We start from the raw sequence: 24,124 nt of genomic DNA, 5'->3' as shown, positions 1-24,124 counted from the left end.
CAGGAAGGAGAAAATTCATCCAAGAAAAGCCAAACGTGTAGTGATTTTTACTAATAATCAGAAAAATATGGATCCTAATAATAAGGATACTACAAATAATTCTTAAAAACCTTAATTGTGTTGGCAACAAGTAAATTAACATGAAGTCTATAAATTCATTCAAATAAAGCAAGGTTAAGCAATTTTTATAGAATTTGCAATATGTAAGTGTGTGTGTGTGAGAGAGAGAGAGAGAGAGTTTATCTTATAGGTCCCGATTATATTGGATTTTATGCAATGCACACCAGACTCCAAATGCTGATAAGAAAAACATTATGGTTAAAAGCTACAACAGGATAGAGAGGGAGGGAGAGAGACAGAACACTAATTAAAAAAAAATTGAACTAGCATCGAAAAGATGCAAAAAGTTCAATTTATACATAAAAAAAAAAAATCACGACATGGAAATTTCTCTAACGTCACAAGCTGCTGCCCAATCTACACCTGCAAATTCTCTAATTCTTTAAAAGCACGAGTTCCGTTCCTTCAACATGTTTGTGCCACAGAATGCAAAACCACCCAAGGCATTCCACAAAAAGAAATGACTAGAGCCCTAATTTCGAAAGGAGTTCGCGCCATCGTGGAGTTTCTTCATCAAAAATGTAGGTCAGAGGTGAAATCAGAACTCCGCTACCTCCAATCTGCATTAGACAATACAGTTAAGCAAAAAAGTTCCAAAAAGTCAATATGAGAGTCCCAAAAACTTCAAAAGGCCAAAGAAGAAATGGAACCAAAAATTAAGAGGAACCAGATAAAATCCATATGAGGCTGCAAATGAAACAGGAAACATGTTTTCCTATAGGAGAAATGAAATGGGAAAAAATTGAAGATGAGGCTGCAAATCATGAAATGTAGACTTCAACGAAAAAAAGATGGAACAGTGTTTTCCTATATTCAAATTCTAAAATAGTCACACACACACACACACACAAACAACAAAAAAAAACATTAAACAAGCCTCAAATCAGATTCAACCAAAACCAACCAATTTTCTGGCATTATTTACACGAAACATGTTTTTACTTGGAAAATCAGGGACAAGCTGACAACCAGTGGAACTGGTTGGCCCATTGTGCCAGAAATTCTATAGTGGTTCTTAGTCAAATTTTGATGTCCTCATCAGAGCCAGAAAGTTTTCGTGTTCTATATGTAATATGATATTTGACATGGCAAGTTATTACACAAAGTTGGTCCTATAAATGTGAGCTAGTGGGAAGTTAGACATGATACAAAATTAAATTATAGCATTATTTGCACAAAGTGGCTGCTCTCATTCTCTACCCCAAATAAAACTAAACCGTAAACTTTGTGGTCTTTCTCTGACTCTGCGTGTCGTGGGTGGATGGATGGGAACTTGGGAAGAAATAGTTTCTATTGTTATAATTAATGGCATATATTAAGTAAAGAAAGAAAAAGTGTCTCACCGCTCTCAGCTGTTGGACAGACTTGTAAAGCAACTTTTTGGGCACACATATGACTATGGCATAGTAATCTGCTGCTACTCTCCCATCACGTTTGCAAAAAACAGGACTTATAGTTGGCCCCTGCATATATAAACATGCAAAGCATTTAAGGCAGCTCTTGGAACTGAGAAGAACTCAACATATAATCAATAATTCAAAAATATCAAAGTATCTCCAGTGAGTGCTTCCACAATACACGCCATTTAGAATTAACTTGTACTAGGATAAAACAACATAATGGTTTGGTTTTCACATTTCTTTGGGAGAAAGAGAGATTGATTCACCTGCAAGCCCGATAATGATGTTTGGCTCAGTATTCGCTCCGCCACCTCCTCTTCACTGCTTCCCCTCATGTTTGCAGTAACCTAACATAAATAGCATGAGACAATGAAATTATAGGAAACTACAACCATAACATAAAAAATAAATTATGCACACCGTAAACTGTCCAATTGCCCTCAAATGTGCCTCCAATCTTTCAAGAATTTCATGTGTGATGTCTAATACACCTTTCCGTTGGGTCAAGGACTTCCTGCTAGCAACAAGGACAGCCTGAAGACAAGGGAAGATAAAGTAGAGAGACTTTCAAATTAATACTTGAAGACCTTTTTAAAATAAATTATCAAAGACCGTTTGGCATGCCTGGTTAAGTCCAAAGAGAGTGCACCTGACTTTGCAATATAACTCCACCTTCAATTTCTTTTAAATTGTTCTCTCTCAATGTGGTTCCACTACTCACAAGGTCCACAATAGCTTCAGCTATTCCCATCTTTTTCAACAACAAAGCAAGCAGCTAATATTAATACCATCGGGAACTAGCATATATAATGCAATTTATATTAAATGAGTTGCATTAGGAGCCAGGAACTATGCAATGCCAAATAAATAAGTTAACTTTATAGATACTAAGCAACCAATTTCAAAAAGAAAAATGCTATAAACAATGAGCTAGAAAAAATGCACTGTTCTGAATTTTACCTATTCAAAACAGCATCCAGAACAAAAAGGAAGCTGATGTTTATAGCAAGTCAAGCATGGTAAACTTTTCGAAAAATTTCATTTATTAAAGATTCAATGATCTGATCACTGAAAAACAAAAAAAAATAATGTAAACAGAAGTAACAAAACGAAGGCAGAATTGCCTGCCAAAATTCTAAAATGTCACGACAATAAATCAAAAAGCAAAATTCAGTTAGTTCATTACATTCATAGCAAATGGCAACAATAAATCAAAAAACAGGTAAGAAGCTAATTGAGATCTTGAAAATGAAACACATATGTACATGTACCAACTCCCCTATATGTATACATATATATAGGATAACTTCAAAATGATATTGAAACATGCAGGGAATTCAGGTTCAAATTTTTGCTTCACTGGTTTAATTAGAAAATAGGTCAAATTTTTACCCCCAAAAAAAAAAAAAAAAAAAAATCATAAGAAGAAGAAAGAGGGTATTTTTACATAGTTATATTGTAAACTTCAATTATTTGACATGCTTCTACCTAGGTGAATGTCCAACTACAAGTGTCACATACATATCCCATACCCTTACATTAGTGTCTAGTTTCCAGAAAAAGGGTACCACACACATATGAAGAGTCAATTAACATAGCTTGACTGCATCAAATCAAGGGTGCAGATATGTGAAACTGGAGATAAATATAAACACCCCACCCCCAAAAATAACCACTAACAAGATAGAAGAAATATTTGACAAATAAGTATCGTATTTGTGAACATGTGAGGCATTAATGGCCAAGCTTTCATGTACTGTCCATTCTCCCTGGCAAGCATCACGTGCAATACTCACGAGAGATAGCATAACTTGACAAAAATAATAAAGCTACAGAAAAAAATAACTTTTACCGCAGGAGCTGCCTCTAATGCTCCATCAGCAGTTGAAAAAGTAACATGCCTCACTCCATTTTCCTTCATAAATTTAGGACCCAGCTGTGCACAAGAATGGAATAGAAACTTAATCCCAACTAAACTTCTTAATTGAAACTTATAAATAAAAATTATTTAGAAAGAAATAATACAACAGAAAAATGATAGGACAACGTGAAACACAACATACATAAGTGAAACCAGTGGCAACTCTCAGAGGTTTCTCGGGTGTCCATTGAGGCATTTGCGCTAGCTCCTTCATTGAGTTTACATTCTCAAAAATCCCATATTTGGGTATCTGACAAAAAGAAAATATGTATTATACCCACAACCGTACAACCACGTGACAATCAGCGTACCGCTGTATTGTGTTAAAGGAGAACAATGACTTACTGCCAAGGATAAACGGCAGTCTCCAAACTCAAGTGCATCATGAACAAGAATTAGATCTTCATTCCCCTATGAAAAGTAATTCACATGATAATTTTCAATTGTTAATATTTGCCCACAAAATCAAACTAAATGAAAACAAGTGCACAAGAAAATTAGCAGTGCCAAGATAAATGCAACATTAACAGTAAGGATGGTATCTTTTTTCTTTTTTGATAATCAAATTTATTTAAGAAAAACAATGCATCAAGAGGGAGATGCCATCTTTATATGTCACAAGAGTACGAAGCCAAAAGCAAAAGGAATTTTCCATATCACTGATTAGAGAAGATTACTGAAGCATATGTTAAATGAACAAAACTTATAAGTCATAGTAGGAAACTTGCTCAACAGGTATCAAACATGAGCATACAATCAACTATTCACTTCTCACAATTGTGACTCCCTTGTGTGAATAAAAAAACTAATTTGTACAATTCATACCTGCCCATATTCACTAACTGTATCAAGACCCACAATACCAAGGTCTAGATCCCCTGATACTAATTTCCGTACAATGTCTTTTGGCCGCTGAAACCAAACTTCCAGGTTTGAGAGCTGCAACAACCATTAAAAAAAGTCATGCAGCAACATAAGACATAAACTTAAGCATAACTGTAAATACTAAAATGTAGAGCATGAAGAGGTCAAATACAATGCATAAACTAAGTGGCAGAAAACAAAATTTTTGTTTAGAGAAAAAATACACTACCCCATATATATGTTCCATATTTCAATAGTGTCTAACACATGGTTTTATTGATCAAATTCATTGAACCAATGGATGAATACAAGAGAGAGTAAAAATGTATTCATGCACTCACAAGTTTCAGTGAAGATGGGAAGGATGACAACAAATGCTGAAAATGGACAAAGTACCATCTAGAAGAAAGCTTACACAGCATAACATTATGAAACATGCAATGTATAATAGTATTTATGTAAGCAAGTGCATTGGCTTGCAGAGTTCACATCTGCTAACTCGTAGATGAGACTGAAATTTTGCCTCTGTAGCCCATATTAACAGACAAAGTACATCTCTTGATAACGCATTCTTAAATAACATAAAATTATTTAGGGCAATTACAAGCAGAATAACAAAAACCAATAACCTTCTCCAAATAGCCTAATATATTCTTTGGAAATGAAAAATCATCAATCATCAACCCGAACTTTAGCAGGATGGGTTGGGTCTAGGTTTCTTTGACGCCAATATACATTTTCAGCAGGGCTCAAACCCACCCCAACATCTTTGTTTATGTGACTTCTACTACTATGTCACTCTACTGAAAAATGGCATGTTGAACCCGTAAGGACACAATAAGCTATTTGTGCTGTTGAACGAATTGCAGTTTTGCCATTTATGTTAGTCAGTATTGCAGCTACAGCTTAGTTAGAGTTGCACCCAAAATGTGTGCCAAAACATACAGGAATATAGGTAGCTAATAATATACATACAAGCATAACCTTCATAAAAATAACAAATATCACTTTGGACCAGTCATCATATTAAGTTTTTCAGAACATTTAAAACCACATAACTATCGAGATTTCCAGAGTATAAATTCAGGATAAAGAACTAACAAATTATTGATGAAAAGGGAACTAAGGGAGCTCAATATAATTATGTCAAAACCAAGACAGTGGTTGTATTTTTTCCAAACATCAGGGGAGTACAGGGTAACTTACCCTCTCTTTTTTTAATCAGCAACAAAAGGAAACTTATTAATAAAAAATAAAAGACAAAGAAAAACAAGAAGAGGACAAGTTGCCCACTTCAAGGCCAATGGCCATTACACCAATTAAACCCCAAAAATATCCTATACATCACAAACCGCTTTCCAATCTCTATAAATAAATAAAAAAAATGAAACCCTTTAAAAGAAGGGGAAATAGATGCCCAAAACGATGCTCAATGACACACTTTCTCCCACAAAGAATCAACAACCGCAAACTTGTCCTAAAAAATCCTCGCATCCTTTTTCAATCAAATGCCCCAAAATTGCGAACACGACACATCACCAGCACTTTTGCTCTCTTCTTATAACCAAATCGTCGGAAATCAATTAGAAGCATATAAGCACACTCCTCTAGAACAACCCAATGTGAATGTATGCATATAAATATTGGTCTGAAAATATATCATGTGAAAGGAATTGTGCAGTGGTTGTGATAAAACAAGAAAAAATGGCCAATATTACTTGTGCTACACAATCACATGTCTGCCTGGTCATGCATACGCAGGGCCGGCTGGAGTATAAAGCCATTGAGGCAATGGATTTAGGCCTCATTTGCAAAAAGGCCCCACATTTTCCAAATATAACCATAAGTTATAATACAATTTAATTTTTTCTAATAAGGTCTACTTTGAAAAAGACCTCCACAAAACCAACACAAGAGAAATGAAAAAAGAAAAAAGAAAGATCTACTCCTTTGAGCATAGTAAAAGTTTTAAATTTTTGATAAAAACGACCACCGATTTAACAAATGCCACTTTAAACGCGGCTCCCACCAATTTAGAATATGTCCTACAATTAGTCTTCACCTATTTTAGTTTTCACTTTGAATTTATAAGTTCTATTTATTTGATAACTTTTGACGTTTTTAATTTCTTTTCTTTCACAGCTAAATATTTTAAATAACCCCACAATTTTAGTCACGAGAATCAAAGAGACTTGTAAATTTTACATGATTGTACGGGGAGCAAATATTCCGGCGTGCCCGTATTCCTTTCTTCCGAGCTCCGTCGATATCCGATCACCTGCGAGCAAATAACGGTGAGCTACCCGGCGGTGTGTGGCCGGAAACACCCTCCGACGGTCAAATTAGCACACACCTTAGAGGGAATAGAGAGAAGGGAGAGAGTGTTTGAGTGTAAGAAATTTCTTACAGAGTGTTCGTCTGTCGCGTATGGGGGGCGCAGACATGCTTATATACCTTCTGAGCCCCATATCCACTCCCTGTCATCTCCTGACACGTGGCTCTGCTATCCCATCTGTCAGCATAAACCATGCCATTCATCACCTGCTCTCAACTGCCTGTCAGCACAGCTGGAGCTCGGCAGCCGAGCTGCCCTACCTCGGTCGTACCATGCTTCATACCTTAAGCGCCTAACCGGATAAACAAACGAAGGACCGGGCTAAGCGGCATCCCGGCCGAGCCTAGCCCGGATACTTACTTTGATCGGCCTTCCTGCCGACCATACAGTCTCCTCGGCTGACCACGCCTTTCCGGGCACCGGCCACTCAACTTCCTCGGTTGTCCATGCCTTCCTGGCCGCCGGTCACTCGGTCAATCCGGCTTTGGCCATCTTCGGACCGGGCACCCTGGTCCGACCGAGCACTGCCTTACCGAGCAGTTTCTGTCCGGTCCGGGGTGACACTCAGCCCGTACTCTGCCCGGCCCAAATTCTGGCAGCCCACTTTGGGCAAAAAGTCGATCGTCTCGCACCTATGCACCGTTGGGCCCTCAACTTGCTCGGCCGTTACCTCGGCCCAACTCCAGATCACAATTCACCCTCTCAATTGCCCCTTAATTCCGTCCGCGGAAGCGTGACAGGGATTACTCACTTCGACCGAGATAACATTTCTTCGGTCTTCAAGACGCCAAGCCTCGACCGAGCTAGTTGACGTCATTGTCTGCAGATTTGACCGGTTATATTCCTCGGCCGACCTGTTCTCGTCGAAAGTAGCTCGGTTGGCTCTTCGTCTTTTCAACCCGTCGCTTCAGCCCCGACGTAGCCATAAATGGGGACACGTGGCGGCCTGCCATTGGGCATCGGGCAGCCAACCCGCCGTTTTTGTCAGAATTTGAATTTGGGCGGACTCCCCCTTGCTTATACATACGAGACCTCCCCCAAACTCCAATTCCTACTGCCACTTCGATATTCAACCTCAGAGCCCCAGCACTCTCGTCCTCAAATCTTCTGCCATTCTGCCATCCTTCGTGTTTTGGAAGAACACCTTCAGCCCTTCACAGGTAAGATACTCAATCCCTCTTACGTTGCTATTTTCTTTTATTTTACACACATTAGGGCACAAAAACGTAGCTTTTAGGGCATTGACCATTGAAAACGTCACAAACCTCCCACTGTTCTTGGCGTTCTTCGTCTTCCTGAAGAACGCTGAAGAACTGGGGTGAACCGGGCTCTGGGCCTTCTTTTGATCCAAAAAACCAACCAAACCGGGCAAACAACATGTTTGTAATAACCACGGCACAAACCGAGATAACCCAATTACTTGATCGCTTAACCGGGCTAAAATCAGGTCTGCTTGGGCGACCGAGCTCCTTAATTAGTCAACCGAGGTGGTTTGGCACCCTTACCGACCGAGCTGAAGTCTAGCTCCCAATGCGAAACCGCGCTCACTTACACTTGCCATCCTTTTCCTGCAGAGTCCAAGGGGACCACTGCCATTCCTGAACCTCTCAGGACCGAGCTACAGCCAATTACCACCGTGCCCAACCCATCAACCGGGCTATAGTAAGTCGGCCACAAATGGGGAAATTTCGCTTCCTAGTGGACACTCCGGCCGCGCTAGCCGCTTTCAGAGAGGAGTACGGCGTCCCGGCCGACGTCCATCTCGAGCTGGCCGAAGAAGAAACCACGCCTTGGGGTAGGGAGGAATGCCCCTTCACCGTGCTGTCCATTGTCGAAGGGGGCCTTCGTTTCCCTCTTAACCCGCTGATTACCGAGTTCTTACGCCGAACCGGGCTAGCGCCAACCCAAGTGTCCACCAACACGTACAGGATAATAAATGGCGTGCATGAGCTAAATAACCGGTTAGGCATAAGCCTAGGTTTAGCCGAGATCCTACGCCAATACACACTTGGTCACACCGGCGACGGTCTCGCCTATTACCTGAAGATTCGACCGGGCCGAGAGAAAATCGTAACCGGCACACCAGACAAGGATCTTCATGACGATGATTTCTTCTGGGTGTCTGGTAACTATGAAACAGCCGAGACACCGGGCTGGATGATTAGCAAAAATTTTGGGAGCACATGTAAGCTGCGCAAATAATCTCGGTTTACACACTTATGTTTTCCGCAGTTTAATCATTCTCTTGTTTCTTTTGCAGCCATCCAAGCCTTGCAAGCCAACTACAATTTCCTCAACGTAGAGGCGATCAGGACCGCGCTTCGCTACCGGGATCGTGACTGTAACCAACTACTCGGCTACAGTCCTACATATAGATATTCCGCTCCCCGCCGGAGTAAAGTAACCGACTTCCTCAGAGCTCCTTCGCCACCGCCAGATCCAACCCTTCCCGACGTCCCGTTAATCCGGTTAACAGACGAGCAAGAAATGGCCAAGAGAAGTCGAATCAAGAACCTGCTCACCGCCACATCTGCCGAGGTGCCGAGCGTGGTAACCCGGTCGCCAACCGCCGGTCAATCCAGTGGCGCCGTGGTCGCCCTGGCCACTCAATCCGCCGGGCAATCCAGCCGAGAACCTTCTGCGCGGCGGGCCGGAAAAAGAGCTCGGGCAGATCCGTCCGCCGAGCTAGTCACCGAGCACCCCACGGACGCCCCCGCCCCAGTGCCAGCCTGGCGCCCACATCTGAAGCACCGGGGTCAGGACATCCCGGCAACGGCTTCGATCAAGGCTGACAAAGAGCATCTGCTCGCCTTTGATCTGTCCAAAGCATTCCTACTACCGAGCGACGTGGTTGGCAGCGACCACGTCCCTGACACTCGGTTAGTCAAGTCATCAGTAAAGTCCATGGCCAGGGTAAGCCAATGCAGCTCTGAAAATTTTCCGAAGTGTTTGCCCGGTTACGTTTCTCATCAACTTTGTTTTTTGCAGGCCATTCAAAAACAGCATCTTGTTTTGGAGCGCATCCACCGGCTTAGGCAAAAGGCAAACGACACAGCCAGCCAGGTTGAGAGCCTTCAAGCCGAGCTGGGCCGGGCTAAGGCTTCCCTCCAGATAGCCAACGCTGACAATAACAGACTGCTCGGCCAGCTGGAGGCGGCCGAGAAAAAACAAAGTGAGCTCCAGACTGAGGTGGACGCTTTTAAGAAGACGAAGAGGAAAGCTTGCCGGGCTGCCAACAATGCCGGTTTTAACGAAGCCGAGAAGAACTACAAGAAGCAAGTCTTTGCAACACAAGACATCTTTTTCAAGGCTGGCTGGAAGTCCGCCTGCGAGCACCTCGGCCAGGGCTCCGACATCGATGTATTTACTAATCCTCCTCCCGCCAAGCTACCGGTCTACCTCGTGCCTTACGCAAATGATGTATTCAGTGCGCTTCAAGCGGAGGCCGAGGAGGGGCTTGAAGAAGGAAGTGATGAGACAGATTCGGAGGCTGAAGACGCCGAAGTGGAAGTGCAGCCCGGTCAAGTTGAGCCCGGTGCCTAAGAAGCGAGCCCAACCATCAACCTTGAGGCTGCCGAGGATGAATTCACCAATCTATCCCCCTTGGTTTAGTTTTCTTTTCTTTGTATTTTTGCTTTCAATACTTTTGATGTAACCGGGCTCTGTCCCCACCTTTTGTAATGAATTTCTTTATCAATGAAAGATTTTGAATTTTTGCAAGTGTACGCACGGTTGTAATCAGTTCTGTCTTCAGCAAAACATCTCGGTATAACTCATCGAACCGGAATACATAACACGGTCTAAGTACTTCAGCAGAACGAGACAAATTCATGAACCGAAATAGCCACTTCGGCTGTAACTAAGTTGAACAAATCAACACTTCCAACCGGAGTACATCATCTCGGTTGGGAATCCAAATTTGGACAAGACACCAACTCTTCCAACCGGAGTACATCATCTCGGTTGGGAATCCAAAGTTGGACAAGACACCAACTCTTCCAACCGGAATACACCATCTCGGTTGGGCATCCTAAGTTGGACAAGACACCAACTCTTCCAACCGGAGTACATCATCTCGGTTGGGCATCCTAAGTTGGACAAGACACCAACTCTTCCAACCGGAGTACATCATCTCGGTTGGGCATCCTAAGTTGGACAAAACACCAACTCTTCCAACCGGAGTACATCATCTCGGTTGGGAATCCTAAGTTGGACAAAACACCAACTCTTCCAACCGGAGTACGTCATCTCGGTCCGTAACATTAAAACAATAATCCAAGTGCTAATGCAAAATGACTTCTATAATTTGACAAAAAGAATTACATTCTGCTTTGCAAGCTAAAAAATTGCTTTACAAAAAGAGGAAAGTAAAAAGCTTAAAAATAATACAATTTCAAGTTGGCCGCATTCCATGGCCGGGGTATGGCTCTTCCCTCTAGATCCTCCAAGTGGTAAGCCCCCTTGCCAGCCAGACCAGTGATCTTGTAGGGTCCTTCCCAATTTGCCCCTAGTTTGCCTTCTCCTGGCACCAGGGTGTTGCCCATAATCTTCCTCAAAACCCAATCCCCAACTTTGAACGGTCTGGGGTGCACTATCTTGTTATACTTCTTGGAGAGCTCTTGTTGGTAGGCGGCCACATGGATGAGGGCTTTCTCCCGGCGCTCTTCCGCTAGGTCCAACTCCAAGGCAATAGCCTCGGCATTTAGCTCGGGCTCAAAACTCTCAGTTCTGCGGGTGGGCATTTCAACTTCCAAGGGTATGACCGCCTCCATGCCATAAGCCAAAGCAAATGGAGTTTCCCCGGTCGAACGTCGCGGGGTTGTTCGGTATGCCCAAAGAACGCTCGGTAATTCTTCAGCCCACTTGCCCTTAGCCTTTTCCAACCGTTTCTTCAACCCATCCAGTATAGTCTTGTTTGATGCTTCGGCTTGACCATTGGACTGCGGGTAGGCCGGGGTGGAGTTGTAAAATTCTATCTTCAGATCTTCACAAAATCCTCTGAATAGGCGACCGTCAAACTGGGTGCCGTTGTCAGAGATCAAAATCTTGGGGACACCAAACCGCGTGACAACGTTCTGCCAGACAAATCGCTTCACGTCTTTCTCTTTGATGGTTGCCAAGGGCTCAGCTTCAACCCACTTTGTGAAGTAATCTGTGGTCGCGATGAAGAATTTCCGGTTGCCCGGTGCTGTTGGCAACGGTCCCACTATATCTAGCCCCCACATGGCGAAAGGCCAAGGACTGGTGAGGGGAAGAAGTTCCCTGGCAGGCTGGTGGATCTGATGGGCGAATTTCTGGCATTTCTCGCACTTGCGGACATATTTTTGCGCGTCGGCCTGCATGCACGACCACCAGTATCCCTGCGAAATAGCTCGGTAGGCTAAGGACCTGCCCCCGATGTGGCTGCCACAAATGCCTTCATGAATTTCAAACAAGAAGGCCTCCACACTATTCGGGTGCACGCATTTGAGATAAGGACCGGTGAAGGACTTCTTATACAACGCGCCAGATGGAGAGAGCCGAAACCGCTCTGACTTCACCCGGATTTTGTGCGCTTCTTTCTTGTCTGTTGGAAGAGTCCGGTCTCTGAGGAACAAGATCAAGGGGTCCATCCATGAAGGGCCTAGCTCGGCGCAGAGTACATCCGTCTGCCCGGCGTTTTCAATGCTCGGTCGCGGAAGAAAGTCAATCAACAATGGGTTTGGAGACGTACTATTGACCATGGAAGCGAGGCCGGCGAGTTCATCAGCCCAGCTGTTTTCTTCTCGGCCAATCCGTTGGACTCTGATTGCCTCAAACTGCTTGATATGGTCCCTGACCAGAGCTTGGTATTTCGCCATCCTGTCGTCCTTCGCTTCATAAATCCCTGAAACTTGGTTGACCACAAGCTGGGAATCACTATATACCAGAAGCTCGGCAGCCTTCATTTGAATTGCGCTCTTGAGCCCGGCAAGAAGCGCCTCGTACTCAGCCTCGTTGTTAGACGCCGGGAAGCCGAGTGTGATAGAATGCTCAATAGTTAGGCCGTCCGGGGATATAAGAACAATACCTAGGCCGGCACCATGACGGTTGGACGCTCCATCAACAAAAAGCTTCCACATGTCCCCCACAAAAAGCTTCCAGCAGTCAGATGGGTCCTGAGAGTTGCGAAGGGCAATGGGATCACAACTGCTCGGCTGTGCGGTGTCAAGTTTGGTGTTGACCGGTTCGAATTCAGTGCCCCTTGGTGGTTCGACACCGGACTCAGCAAGTTTATCTGAAATGCTCAAGTCCGTAGGCGAATCACCAGGTTGCGGTGTGAAGCCGGCCGCAGGTTCTGAGCTGTCTGGAACCATTCCTTTCCCCCTTGATGATTCGACACCGGACTCGGCGAGTTGGTGCAGAATGCCCAAGTCCGTAGGCGAATCATCAAGTTCTGAGCTGTGTGGAATCATTCCTTCCCCCCTTGGTGATGCGGTGCCGGACAGAGTGGATGGGTTGGTGATACACAACTCCGTCATCGCATCGCCGGGTGGTATTACCGTGCAAATTGAGGGAACTTCGAAGGTGCGCGCTAACTCCGCGGCGCGACCTTCTTCAGCTGGTTGTTCCTCGGTTGGCATTGTGTGCGTCTCATCATCTGCCTCGGCAATATCGACCGGGCATACCGGATGAGTACCAGGTGAGAACTCGGCAACAAAATCGGCCAAGGTTTGGGCTTTGATTGCGGTGCGCGGCTGGAACTTCACATCGAACTGTCCCAACTCGACCGCCCATTTTAAAATTCGGCCTGAAAAGTCTGCGCGCTCAAACAAGGCTTTGAGGGGAAACTCGGTCAGTACGACGATGGTATGGGCGTGAAAATAATGTGCCAATTTCCTCGAAGCCATCATCAGTGCCAACGCAAGCTTTCCAGAGGCAAGTACCTCGTCTCAGCCGGCAGCAAGGTCTTACTTACGTAAAAAATTGGGAGGTGCTTGATCCCTTCAGCCGGGACTAACACCGCACTTACTGCGTGCTGGGAGACGGCAAGGTAAAGGTAGAGTTCCTCACCGGGCTCTGGTGTAACCAACAGTGGCGGAGAAGACAAATAATCCTTGAGCTCGGCCAAAGCTCGGTCACACTCGTCATCCCATGAGAACTTTGACTTCAATGCTTGAAAGAAAGGGCGGCAGCGATCTGATGACCGGCTTATAAATCGATTGAGCGCGGCGGCCATCCCGGCCAGATGCTGCACGTCCTTAGCCGAGCTGGGCTGCTTCAACTCTTGCACGGCTCTAATCTGAGTGGGGTCTGCTTCGATGCCTCGGTTCGTGACTAAGAAACCCAAAAATTTCTCGGATCCCACACCAAAGGCACACTTAGAGGCGTTCAAGCGCAGCTTGTGCTTCTTCAGAATGGCGAACATCTCGGTTAAGTCGAACACATGGTTTGCCTCATGTCGGCTCTTTACCACCATATCATCGATGTAAGCCTCCATTGTCCGACCGAGCAAAGGAGCAAACATTTTGGTCACCATCCTCTGAAAGGTTGCCCCGGCGTTTTTCAAACCAAAAGGCATAACTCGATAGCAAAAGAGTCCCCTTGGAGTCGTGAAAGAGGTGATCTCTTGGTCAGGCCCATGCATGGCAATCTGGTGATAGCCGCGGTACGCATCCAAGAAACTGAGCCGATTGTGTCCAGCCGTCAAATCCACTAGCTGGTCAATGCGCGGCAAAGGGAAGCTGTCTTTTGGACAAGCTCGGTTGACTGTCTTGTAGTCGACACAAACTCGCCACTTTCCATTCTTCTTAGGCACCACTACCGTGTTGGAAATCCACCGAGGGTAGTGCACTTCCTGTATTGCTCGTGCCTCAAGTAAGTTTTTTACTTCCTCTGCTACTACCTCGGCGTGATGCAGCGCCGATCTCCTTGTTCGCTGGATGACTGGCTTTGCTCCAGGGAAGACATTGAGGTGATGGCAGATAAAACTTGGGTCAAGGCCAGGCATGTCGTAGGGCGACCATGCAAAGACTTCGATATTAGCCATCAAAAACTCAATCATCTCGGTTCTCTCCATAGCCGAGAGACTCGAACCGAGCAAGAAGAATCTGTCCGGCTGCTTAGCATCTATCCGCACCTCAACCAATTCTTCAACAGCCTTGTCTTCGGCTTTGGTGCCAACATCATCCAAGACACTTTGGTCCTCCGGTCCCTCGATCATTTGAACGAATCCTTTGGCAGCCCGGCTCCCGTTGACCGCCACGAAGCATTGCTTGGACATGACCTGGTCTCCCCAAATCTCCTCGATTGCCCCCATAGCCGAGGGGAATCTCATCACCTGGTGGTAGGTCGATGCTACGGCTTGCATGGCGTGAAGCCATCCTCTTCCAAGGATAAGGTTGTACGTTGAAGGCACTTGTAGCACCCAAAACTCTACTTGCTTGACCACGGATCCCGCTTTGACCGGCAGGATAATCTTTCCCAATGGCCACTCCGGCTGCGAGTTAAATCCAACCAGTGGCGAAGTGGCCGGAGCCAAGTCTGTCTCGCGGAGTTTGAGCTGTTTGAACGCATCATAATACATGATCTCGACCGAGCTTCCCTGATCGATCAAGATCCGTCTAACATCAAATTCTTTGACGCGTAATGTTACGACAAGAGCATCGTTGTGCGGCGTCTGGATACGCTCTAAATCCCTTGAGGTGAAACTGATCACGTCTTTCTCTTCTGTCTTCCCCTTTTTGATGGCAGACTGTACTGACAAAACTTCCCTCATATGCTCTGCCTTCTTAATCATGCCCCGGAGTTCGCAAACACGCTCCGGTTCCACGATTCCGTGGATGACATTAATAACTCCCTGTGGTGGTGCATCTCGGTCGTCCTGTCCCCTGGGATCGACCGGAGCCTGATTCGGTTTCACTCCGCCATCAATGTAAAGGTCCAGATGCCCGGCCGCAACCAGTTCTTCCAAGTGTTGTCGCAGAGGCAAACAATCCTCAGTCCGGTGGCCCCTCTCCCGGTGAAACGTACAACGATACCGCGGATTGTAGCCCTTTTGTCCATCGCCCAACTTAGCAGGAAACTGGACATACTCCTCGTCTCGGATTTCACTAAGTATGCGATAGATTGGAATCTTGAAGACCGTGGTTATGCCAGTCCTTGCCTTCATTCTTCTGTTTGCGTCCTCAACGTCATCTCGGGGCTAATCATCCCGGTCATTCCGACGTCCTCTACCCCGGTTTTTTCGATTTGAACCTCGGTCTGATTCCTCTGCTCGGTCATTTGAGCGGTTGGACTCTTGCCCAACTGTGTGCACCTTGCCTGCTGTCTTCTTGTCTGTTCCGACCGGAGTGGCCTTCACGGTGGAAGCCAACGCATCATCCTCTACTCGGATGTGCTCATTGATGCGCTGCATGAGCTGGCCCATGGAGGTCGGTTGGTGCATGGTAAGCGAGTCCCGCAGTCTATGTCCGACCGGGAGACCGCGCTTATATTGTGTGATAGCAAGGTTGACCGGGCAGTCTAAGATCTCGTTGAAGGTTTCCCAATACCTTGAATTGTACGCCTTCAGTGTGTCGCACGGTTCCATCTTGACACTTAGCAAGTGATCGACTTCCTTTGGTGTTTTTGTGTTGGTTTTGAAGCGCGTAACAAACGCCTCGGCCAACTGATGCCACCTTTGTATGCTCCCTTCCGGCAACCTCTCGAACCACTTTAGGCCCAGCTCGCCTAAACTTGACGGGAAGATTAGGCACATAAGTCCGTCATTGCGCCGATGTCCGGCCATAACCTGTCGGAAGTGGCTCACATGCATGTACGGATCGGTTTTTCCGTCGTAAAGTGTGAACTTAGGCTGGTGGAAGCCTGCCGGAAGCGGCGTTGTTTCTATTTCCAGGGAAAAAGGAGTGGCACTCAGCCTTGCCAAGTCTGTATCTTCGAATATTGGCATTGCTTGGCGGGGTGGAGGCATTCCGACCTCCTCGCTGCCGTGAACCCCGTAGGAGAGCCGCTGGAAAGCAGGTATTCTCTGAGCTTCGCGCCGGCGAGCCCGCTCCCTTAACACTGCCCGCAGGTCCTCTGACTGAGCAGAATAAGAGTACCTCGACGTCGTCGCCGGACGTGAGGGTTTGTAAGTGCTGTCTTGCGCGCTAGACTTTTCTGCACGCATGTCGGAATCACCAACCTGGTAACTCCTGGTGATGGAAATGGACTGAGTACGTCGCTGACTCTGATCGCCTGACCGGCGGGATGGGGTGCGCTCACTGTGGTCTCCCACTCCAGCTACACCTTTCCCTTTGACATGCCGCTTAAGATCCTCCATCTCCGCCGCCATCCGCCTGACGACAGCGTCTTGGTCCCTTAACTTGCTTTCCAGTCGCCTGGCGTGTGAGTCTCTCCGCCGGTGACCGTCTGGACTCCGTGAATGCCCATGACTCCTTCCGCGCTTATCCCGCGCGTCTCCTGACTGTCCTCCAGTGGGCGTCCCCAAGTCAGCCATTGGATGGACGGCAGGTGGTCCCTCTCTCCTTCGGGTATACTCCGGGGTGGCTCCATCGATGGCGGACAACGGGAACTCGTCGTTGTTCGCCATGGACGGCGATCAGATGAACCTGGAAGACAAAGTTTTGTCTGTCAAGATTCCCACAGACGGCGCCAATTGTACGGGGAGCAAATATTCCGACGTGCCCGTATTCCTTTCTTCCGAGCTCCGTCAATATCCGATCACCTGCGAGCAAATAACGGTGAGCTACCCGGCGGTGTGTGGCCGGAAACACCCTCCGACGGTCAAATTAGCACACACCTTAGAGGGAATAGAGAGAAGGGAGAGAGTGTTTGAGTGTAAGAAATTCCTTACAGAGTGTTCGTCTGTCGCGTATGGGGGGCGCAGACATGCTTATATACCTTCTGAGCCCCATATCCACTCCCTGTCATCTCCTGACACGTGGCTCTGCTATCCCATCTGTCAGCATAAACCATGCCATTCATCACCTGCTCTCAACTGCCTGTCAGCACAGCTGGAGCTCGGCAGCCGAGCTGCCCTACCTCGGTCGTACCATGCTTCATACCTTAAGCGCCTAACCGGATAAACAAACGGAGGACCGGGCTAAGCGGCATCCCGGTCGAGCCTAGCCCGGATACTTACTTTGATCGGCCTTCCTGCCGACCATACAGTCTCCTCGGCTGACCACGCCTTTCCGGGCACCGGCCACTCAACTTCCTCGGTTGTCCATGCCTTCCTGGCCGCCGGTCACTCGGTCAATCCGGCTTTGGCCATCTTCGGACCGGGCACCCTGGTCCGACCGAGCACTGCCTTACCGAGCAGTTTCTGTCCGGTCCGGGGTGACACTCAGCCCGTACTCTGCCCGGCCCAAATTCTGGCAGCCCACTTTGGGCAAAAAGTCGATCGTCTCGCACCTATGCACCGTTGGGCCCTCAACTTGCTCGGCCGTTACCTCGGCCCAACTCCAGATCACAATTCACCCTCTCAATGATAATTTACAATATAAAACTAACAAATATTATTTACATTTAAGGTTAAAGGCCTTGTGGAGAGTTAAGCTGTCCCTGTGCATATGCACCAAAAACCCAGTTCATTTTAATTACAGGTTTACAAAAATTTCCACTTGTAGAAGCATGAAACCAAATTCCTATTTAGTTCAGCTTTCGAAAACTATTTTTGCATACATTATCTGATAATTCCACAAATGAAAACATCTAACAATTTCAAAACCACAAACTTTACACCTTTTATCTTCATTTCATTCCATTTTCCATCTTCATCTGATTATACATGCAATGAATCAATCAATACATCTACAACACTAATCAGATAAGAGCACAACACCTGAGGAATCGCAGCCACGTACTGCCGAGGATTCACCTGCTTGACAGATAATTGGCAATCCTATTGCAAGTACCCAAAAACAAGTTAAAATAAAGTATAAACGTACACATTCATACAAATTATTAGGGCATATATATATATATATAGAGAGAGAGAGAGAGAGAGAGGGTACCTTGAGGAGATCGAGAGTGTCAGAGGCCATTCGACCTTTGCTAGGCAAGCCGAGACGAATTTCGTCCCTGTCAGGAACTCTCTGGTCTATGTTTCCATTGACCACAGTGACTGGAGACTCCAGAATGCAACAAGAAACTGTGAATTTGACAGAGACGCGAAGAGAAGACGAGGAATGAGAGACAGATGAGAAGGTAGAGAGGGAGGCGGAGGGGCATTGTTGGAAGAAAGGGTTAACGACGGGCATGGTGGTGGCGGCGGCGCGACTTGCGGCGGCGGGTTTTATAGAGAGAGAGAGAGAGAGAGATTTGGGAAGATATGAATCGCAGCCGCAGAGGAAGAGGAGAGTTCAAAGATGGAAAGAGGGGATAGACTACGGTACATGTGTATCATAGGAAATAAAATTACATACCGTTCAAAAAATTTTTTGGCCTCATTTGTTTGGTGAATTAATTATTTTAGTTGGTTATTTAATTTTTTTAATTATTTTAATTTAGATAAAATAGTTATATTTAAGAAAATTGATTGAAAATTTTAATTAATTTAATATTGTGAGAGAAAAAATGAAATAATTATAAATTTGATGTGATATTTTATTTTATTAATTATTTTAATTTATTTTGTGATTAGGAGATGTTTGAGATGTTCTAAATAAGCTTCCGTTTGGGAAGTGGGTTGACTTTTTGACTTTTTTGACTATATGAGCCTGGGATCAAAAGCTTAGTTTGGGAAGGACTTTTGGCTTTTTGACTTTTTTGATTTTTTTGTGAGAGAAGAGTGTAATAATTATGGGGTTGGATGAGATGTTTTGTCTGTTGTGGCTCATGAGCCTATTTTGTCTTTTATGGCTCATTGAGTCAAAAAAGCCCAATGAGCCTTTACCAAACCAACCCTAAGTGTACTTTTTAATTTTTTATAAAAAAAATATGTAGAAAAGTAGAGAAAATTAATAGAAAAATATAAAAAAAAATATTGATAAATATTGATTGATATAACTCAAATAAATATATATATATATATATATAAAAAATATACTTTTTTAGTGCATACCAAATAAACACTCAATTACCTTTCCAAATATCCCTTACACTTTTTTAGTCCTAGCAAAAAATGAATTATAATAAAATATTATAACTAAAGGAAAAACTAAAAGTAAATGTGATAAAGAAGTGTAGTGTGTTTTGACAATATGATTAAAAATTAATTTTTAAATTTCTTAACTTTTTTAAATTATATATTTTGTTATATTTTTACATATTTTTTTTAAAAAAATAAAAGAATTAACTTTTAACATATTCCTCAAAATACGTCGGTGTATGGTAAAATTGTCCTGGAGCGTGAGAAAAAAAAGGGTATATGCTGTCCGGGTTCGTTTTCTGATTCATATGATGATTTTGTCCCCAATTTGGAGTTTCAAGCCTATATGAATCACGTGTTCGCACACTCGAATAGGTTCGTGTGGTTGTTTGGAGTTTGAATTTTTGTTCTTTTGTTTTTTTTTTTTCACTGAACATTTTAAAACGATATAAAAAAAAAAGATTTTTATTTTATATTTTATTTTATTAGAGAAATTAAAAAAATAAAAAATAGTCAGATTTTGTTGGCTTTTTGCAATATTTCAAAAAAAATAAATAAATACTTTTTAAATTCGTCTATACAAGATGAATCGACAAAGTATAAAATTTTGACATAATTTTAAAAAAAAATTTACTAAAGATAAAAAAAAAAATTAAAAAAAAACACTTATTTAGATGTTCTGAAACACTAGGATTGCAATTTTGTTTGGTTTGTATTTAGAGATACAATTTTTGAGGAAAAAATCTCATAAATTTGTTTGGTTAAAAATTTTTGAAAAAAATTTCAAATCACTTTTTTCATTTTTTCTCTCTCATTTTCTCTCACATCCTACACATTAATCAACCATTTTTTCTCTTACACTCATCTATTCAACTATAAAAAATATATATCAAAATTATTCTTAAATTATACATCCAAACAAAATTTCAAATTATAAACTTTTTCTAAAAAAATATTTTTTAAAATTATTTCACAAATACAAACTAAACATGGCCTCTATAACTTTTTATTTTTATTGGCATACAAATACAATAATAGAATCAAGGGGCTATTAATTTGGAGGGATCATTATATAATTTTTTTCAGGATTACTCTTCTTTGAACTTTAAGTGATCCGTAAGAGAATCTCTAACAGTGTATCAATTTTTCATTAAATTTAAGTAAAAATTTGAGTAGAAGTTTCCTTTAATATCAAGTGCTCTAATGGGGATGACCGAGAGGACATCTAGGAGGACATCCGGCGACGACAATGAACAGTGATTTGATAAAAAGTACATTGGTCCTTAGGCCATCTCTAACGGTGCATCAGATTAAGCATCAAATTCAAATTTGATGAAAAAAGTACATTTTTTCCTCTCCAATGATTTCACCAAATTGATATCAAACTAAGAACGGAACAAACTTTCATCAAACTGAGAACAAGCGCGAGATTTAACCATTTTACTGTGCTGTAACGTTGGGGGTGGGCCAATCGGTCAACCAGCCGGATGTCCGGCTGATTGACCCACCGGTCGACCGGCTCCCTCAATTCTGCGAATTGGTTTATTTTCTAGAACAAGTGCAAACTGGTTTATTTTCTGGAATAGGTTCAAATAGGTAGGTTATTTTGTGGACTAGGAATAAATTGAAGGGTGATATAAATTTAATACAGACGAGGAGATTAAATTTAATAAATTGAAGGGTGGAACTGAATGATTGTCATGCTCAATCCTGCATTCATCATCTGGAAGTTCAATCCTTCCCTTAGTTTGTTCCAGGACAAGAAACAAATTAGGGTTGATCAAATGGCCCGATGGGTGGAATTGAATGATTGTCAAGCTCGAGCCTAGATCTTTGAGCATTATTCCGGATGCCAACAATATCTCGGTAATGTATCTATGCTTTGGATTTTTGTTCTCACAAAGAGATGCAATGTAATTTGTAGAAGCTTCATCGTGTGTGGAGTTCACTCGTCTGAGCTTATGAACCAAGTGCTTTGTCACGCCCCCAAACCGCCCCTAGTAGTTTGGTGCCGTGATGGCCAGTAACCCGAGGTTACCGAAGGCCGACTTACAAGAATCACACACAATCAGAGTATGAAATATGGGGCTTACAAGTGCGGAAGCAATATATGTATATACAGAATCTAAATAGTCCATGAGAGCCGTGCTTAAGTCCAATGAAATGACATACATTTTTACAAGGTCTTACAACTTAGATACAATAAGGAAATGAGATACAAAATACATCTTGACCAAAAGGCTTCTCAAGCCGACATATACAAGTACAAATGAAAAAATAAGCCAAGAAGCATGATCTTCAAGATGGTACAAAAATGCTAATCCAAAACATGTCGGCAATGCACCCAAAAACACATCGGCATCACGTCTAGGTCTCAATGCCTTCTTGTTCATCACCTACATATATATATAGAGAGGGTGAGCTTGGATACTCAGTGAATGATATTAGAAATAAAGGTTTTTCATGATTGATATCCAAGATTTCTTTCAAAACAATATTTAGCATACTTTACAGTCAAGGGGAAATCAAGTTCATTGCCGGCCTTTCAAGTTCTTTGGATGTTATTACATCTACTTAATACAAGAGGGTGATGACAATTCCAAGACAAGAGTGCAGTTGCATTATAGTCCCCTGCAGCTAAGGACTTTCAAGACAAGAGTGCAGTTGCATTATAGTCCCCTGCAGCTAAGGACTTTCAAGACAAGAGTGCAGTTGCATTATAGTCCCCTGCAGCTAAGGACTTTCAAGAAATGTCATCAAAACAAGATAGTGTTTAATATACAAGTAGGGATAGTCAGTCATGCTAGATCAAGTACTTTTCAAAACAAGGCAAGACGAGATTTATGAAAGCAAGTGTAACATAGCTTTATTAAAAATACCACTCACATAGTTTCTTCACACGTCGGGGTCGAGACAAGCCCAAGTCCTACAAACACAGGGCAAAGCCTATTGAATGCACTTTAAAACAAGTCCCTTATGTATGCAAATGATCTCGGAAAAGCATGCTGGGCACTAACCAGGTCTAGGCCGAGGTTCCACACCTCCTCGCCGAGGTGTGTTCCCGAGGGCCACATGCAAGGAAAAGAGGCCGGGAAACTCTGGGTTTCCCTCTGCTGATGAACATGAAGAACATGAGTGTGAAAACATGAAAAATACGAATGTTCAATCATAATCTGTCATCACAAATCTGGGATTTTCATGCTATGAGTTTGAAAACATGGACCTGGGTACCCGTACTTGGAATTCTTGCGGAAATAAACACAAAAACATGATTCTTTATGCAAGCTTTCGGATCAAAACAAGACTTTCTTGAAGAACACATGAATGTCATTTTCTCTTTCTAAAATCGAACTTCAAAACGATGCATGGCTTACAAATCATATCCGATCATGCAATGCAATAACATGAACATAGAGAACATCATGAGCAGATCAAGAATCTAACCTTAGAACACGGATCTAACGGTTCGATCTCTAGGAATCAAGCTTGAAGATCTACTTCCTCACTCTAAAACTCTTTCTTCCTCCTAGAGCTTCTCTCTCTACAAAGCAAGTTTATGACACCAAATGATAGTTTTTCTTTACCCGGTTCTGGGGTTAACCCTCTGCTGAGACACGTGGCGGCGACTGGTTGGGTTTTCCCTGAAAAGGTGGCTGACAGGCCAGACAAAGCATGGTGGAAGGGTGTTCAACAAGCAAAGCGGTATGGGCTCTCTGACGGGGCAATGACATCGGCTAACAACAAGGCGTATCTAACACGCTATACGGAATGGCACTCCGGCAAGGGGTGACATCGGCTAACAAAGGACTTTGGCAACTAAGGTGACAATGACCTCGGCTAGGAAGGACAACACTTGACTAAGCTGTGCCACATCTTGGCCTAGATGCGCCACACCTCGGTCTAGGTTGCACCACTCCAGGACGAGATCGCTTGGGTGCAAGGTAACATCTCGGCTAATGTGGTCAAGGCAAGGACGGAGGTCAACAAGGGGTTCCAAGATACCACTAGACTAAGGATGACCTCGGCTTGGAATGATCTAGGCGTAACGTAACCTAGGCTTGGAATAACATCGGCTAGTATAACTCAGGCAAGGCGTGACCTAAGTCTCACATCAAGGAAAGAACGAGACAAGTACACCACACTAAGACAAATCACAACATACACATGCAAACTTAACAAGTCATAATCATACGGATGCTCATGAACATGATGAGAACATAAAATGTGGGTTCCTACATGCTTGATGTTTTCTAATTTTTCTTGACCTAAGTCAGGGCTGAGATGGAGTCTTTTGCTGTTCAGCAAGTCATGTAGATCTCCCAAATTCCATTCCGCTTCATTAGAATTTAGGATCTCCTCATCTGTATCAAAAAAAAATTGATAAGCCTAACCGGTCGACCCATCGAACGTCCCCTTCCCTTTTGATGCAC

The 24,124-nt window shown here is 43.8% G+C and overlaps 1 protein-coding gene across 1 annotated transcript; it reads right to left on the bottom strand.

Moving 5' to 3' along the window:
• Window positions 1-238: 238 nt before the first annotated feature.
• Window positions 239-19,028, bottom strand: LOC114311187 (ATP phosphoribosyltransferase 2, chloroplastic). Its single transcript, XM_082914463.1, has 11 exons — window positions 18,619-19,028; window positions 18,447-18,506; window positions 4,267-4,380; window positions 3,787-3,852; window positions 3,584-3,691; window positions 3,373-3,456; window positions 2,170-2,271; window positions 1,941-2,054; window positions 1,787-1,867; window positions 1,464-1,583; window positions 239-680 (listed from the first exon to the last, which is right to left on the bottom strand). The coding sequence occupies exons 1-11, from the start codon at window positions 18,862-18,864 to the stop codon at window positions 585-587; spliced, it is 1,191 nt and encodes a 396-aa protein (XP_082770589.1). The 5' UTR covers window positions 18,865-19,028; the 3' UTR covers window positions 239-584.
• Window positions 19,029-24,124: the final 5,096 nt, after the last annotated feature.

The sequence above is a fragment of the Camellia sinensis genome, chromosome 2 (assembly GCF_055761805.1).
Source record: "Camellia sinensis isolate YWXY chromosome 2, ASM5576180v1, whole genome shotgun sequence".
NCBI lineage: Eukaryota > Viridiplantae > Streptophyta > Magnoliopsida > Ericales > Theaceae > Camellia > Camellia sinensis.
Note: the sequence above shows the minus strand (reverse complement) of the source record. Positions and strands in the feature narration are given on the sequence as shown.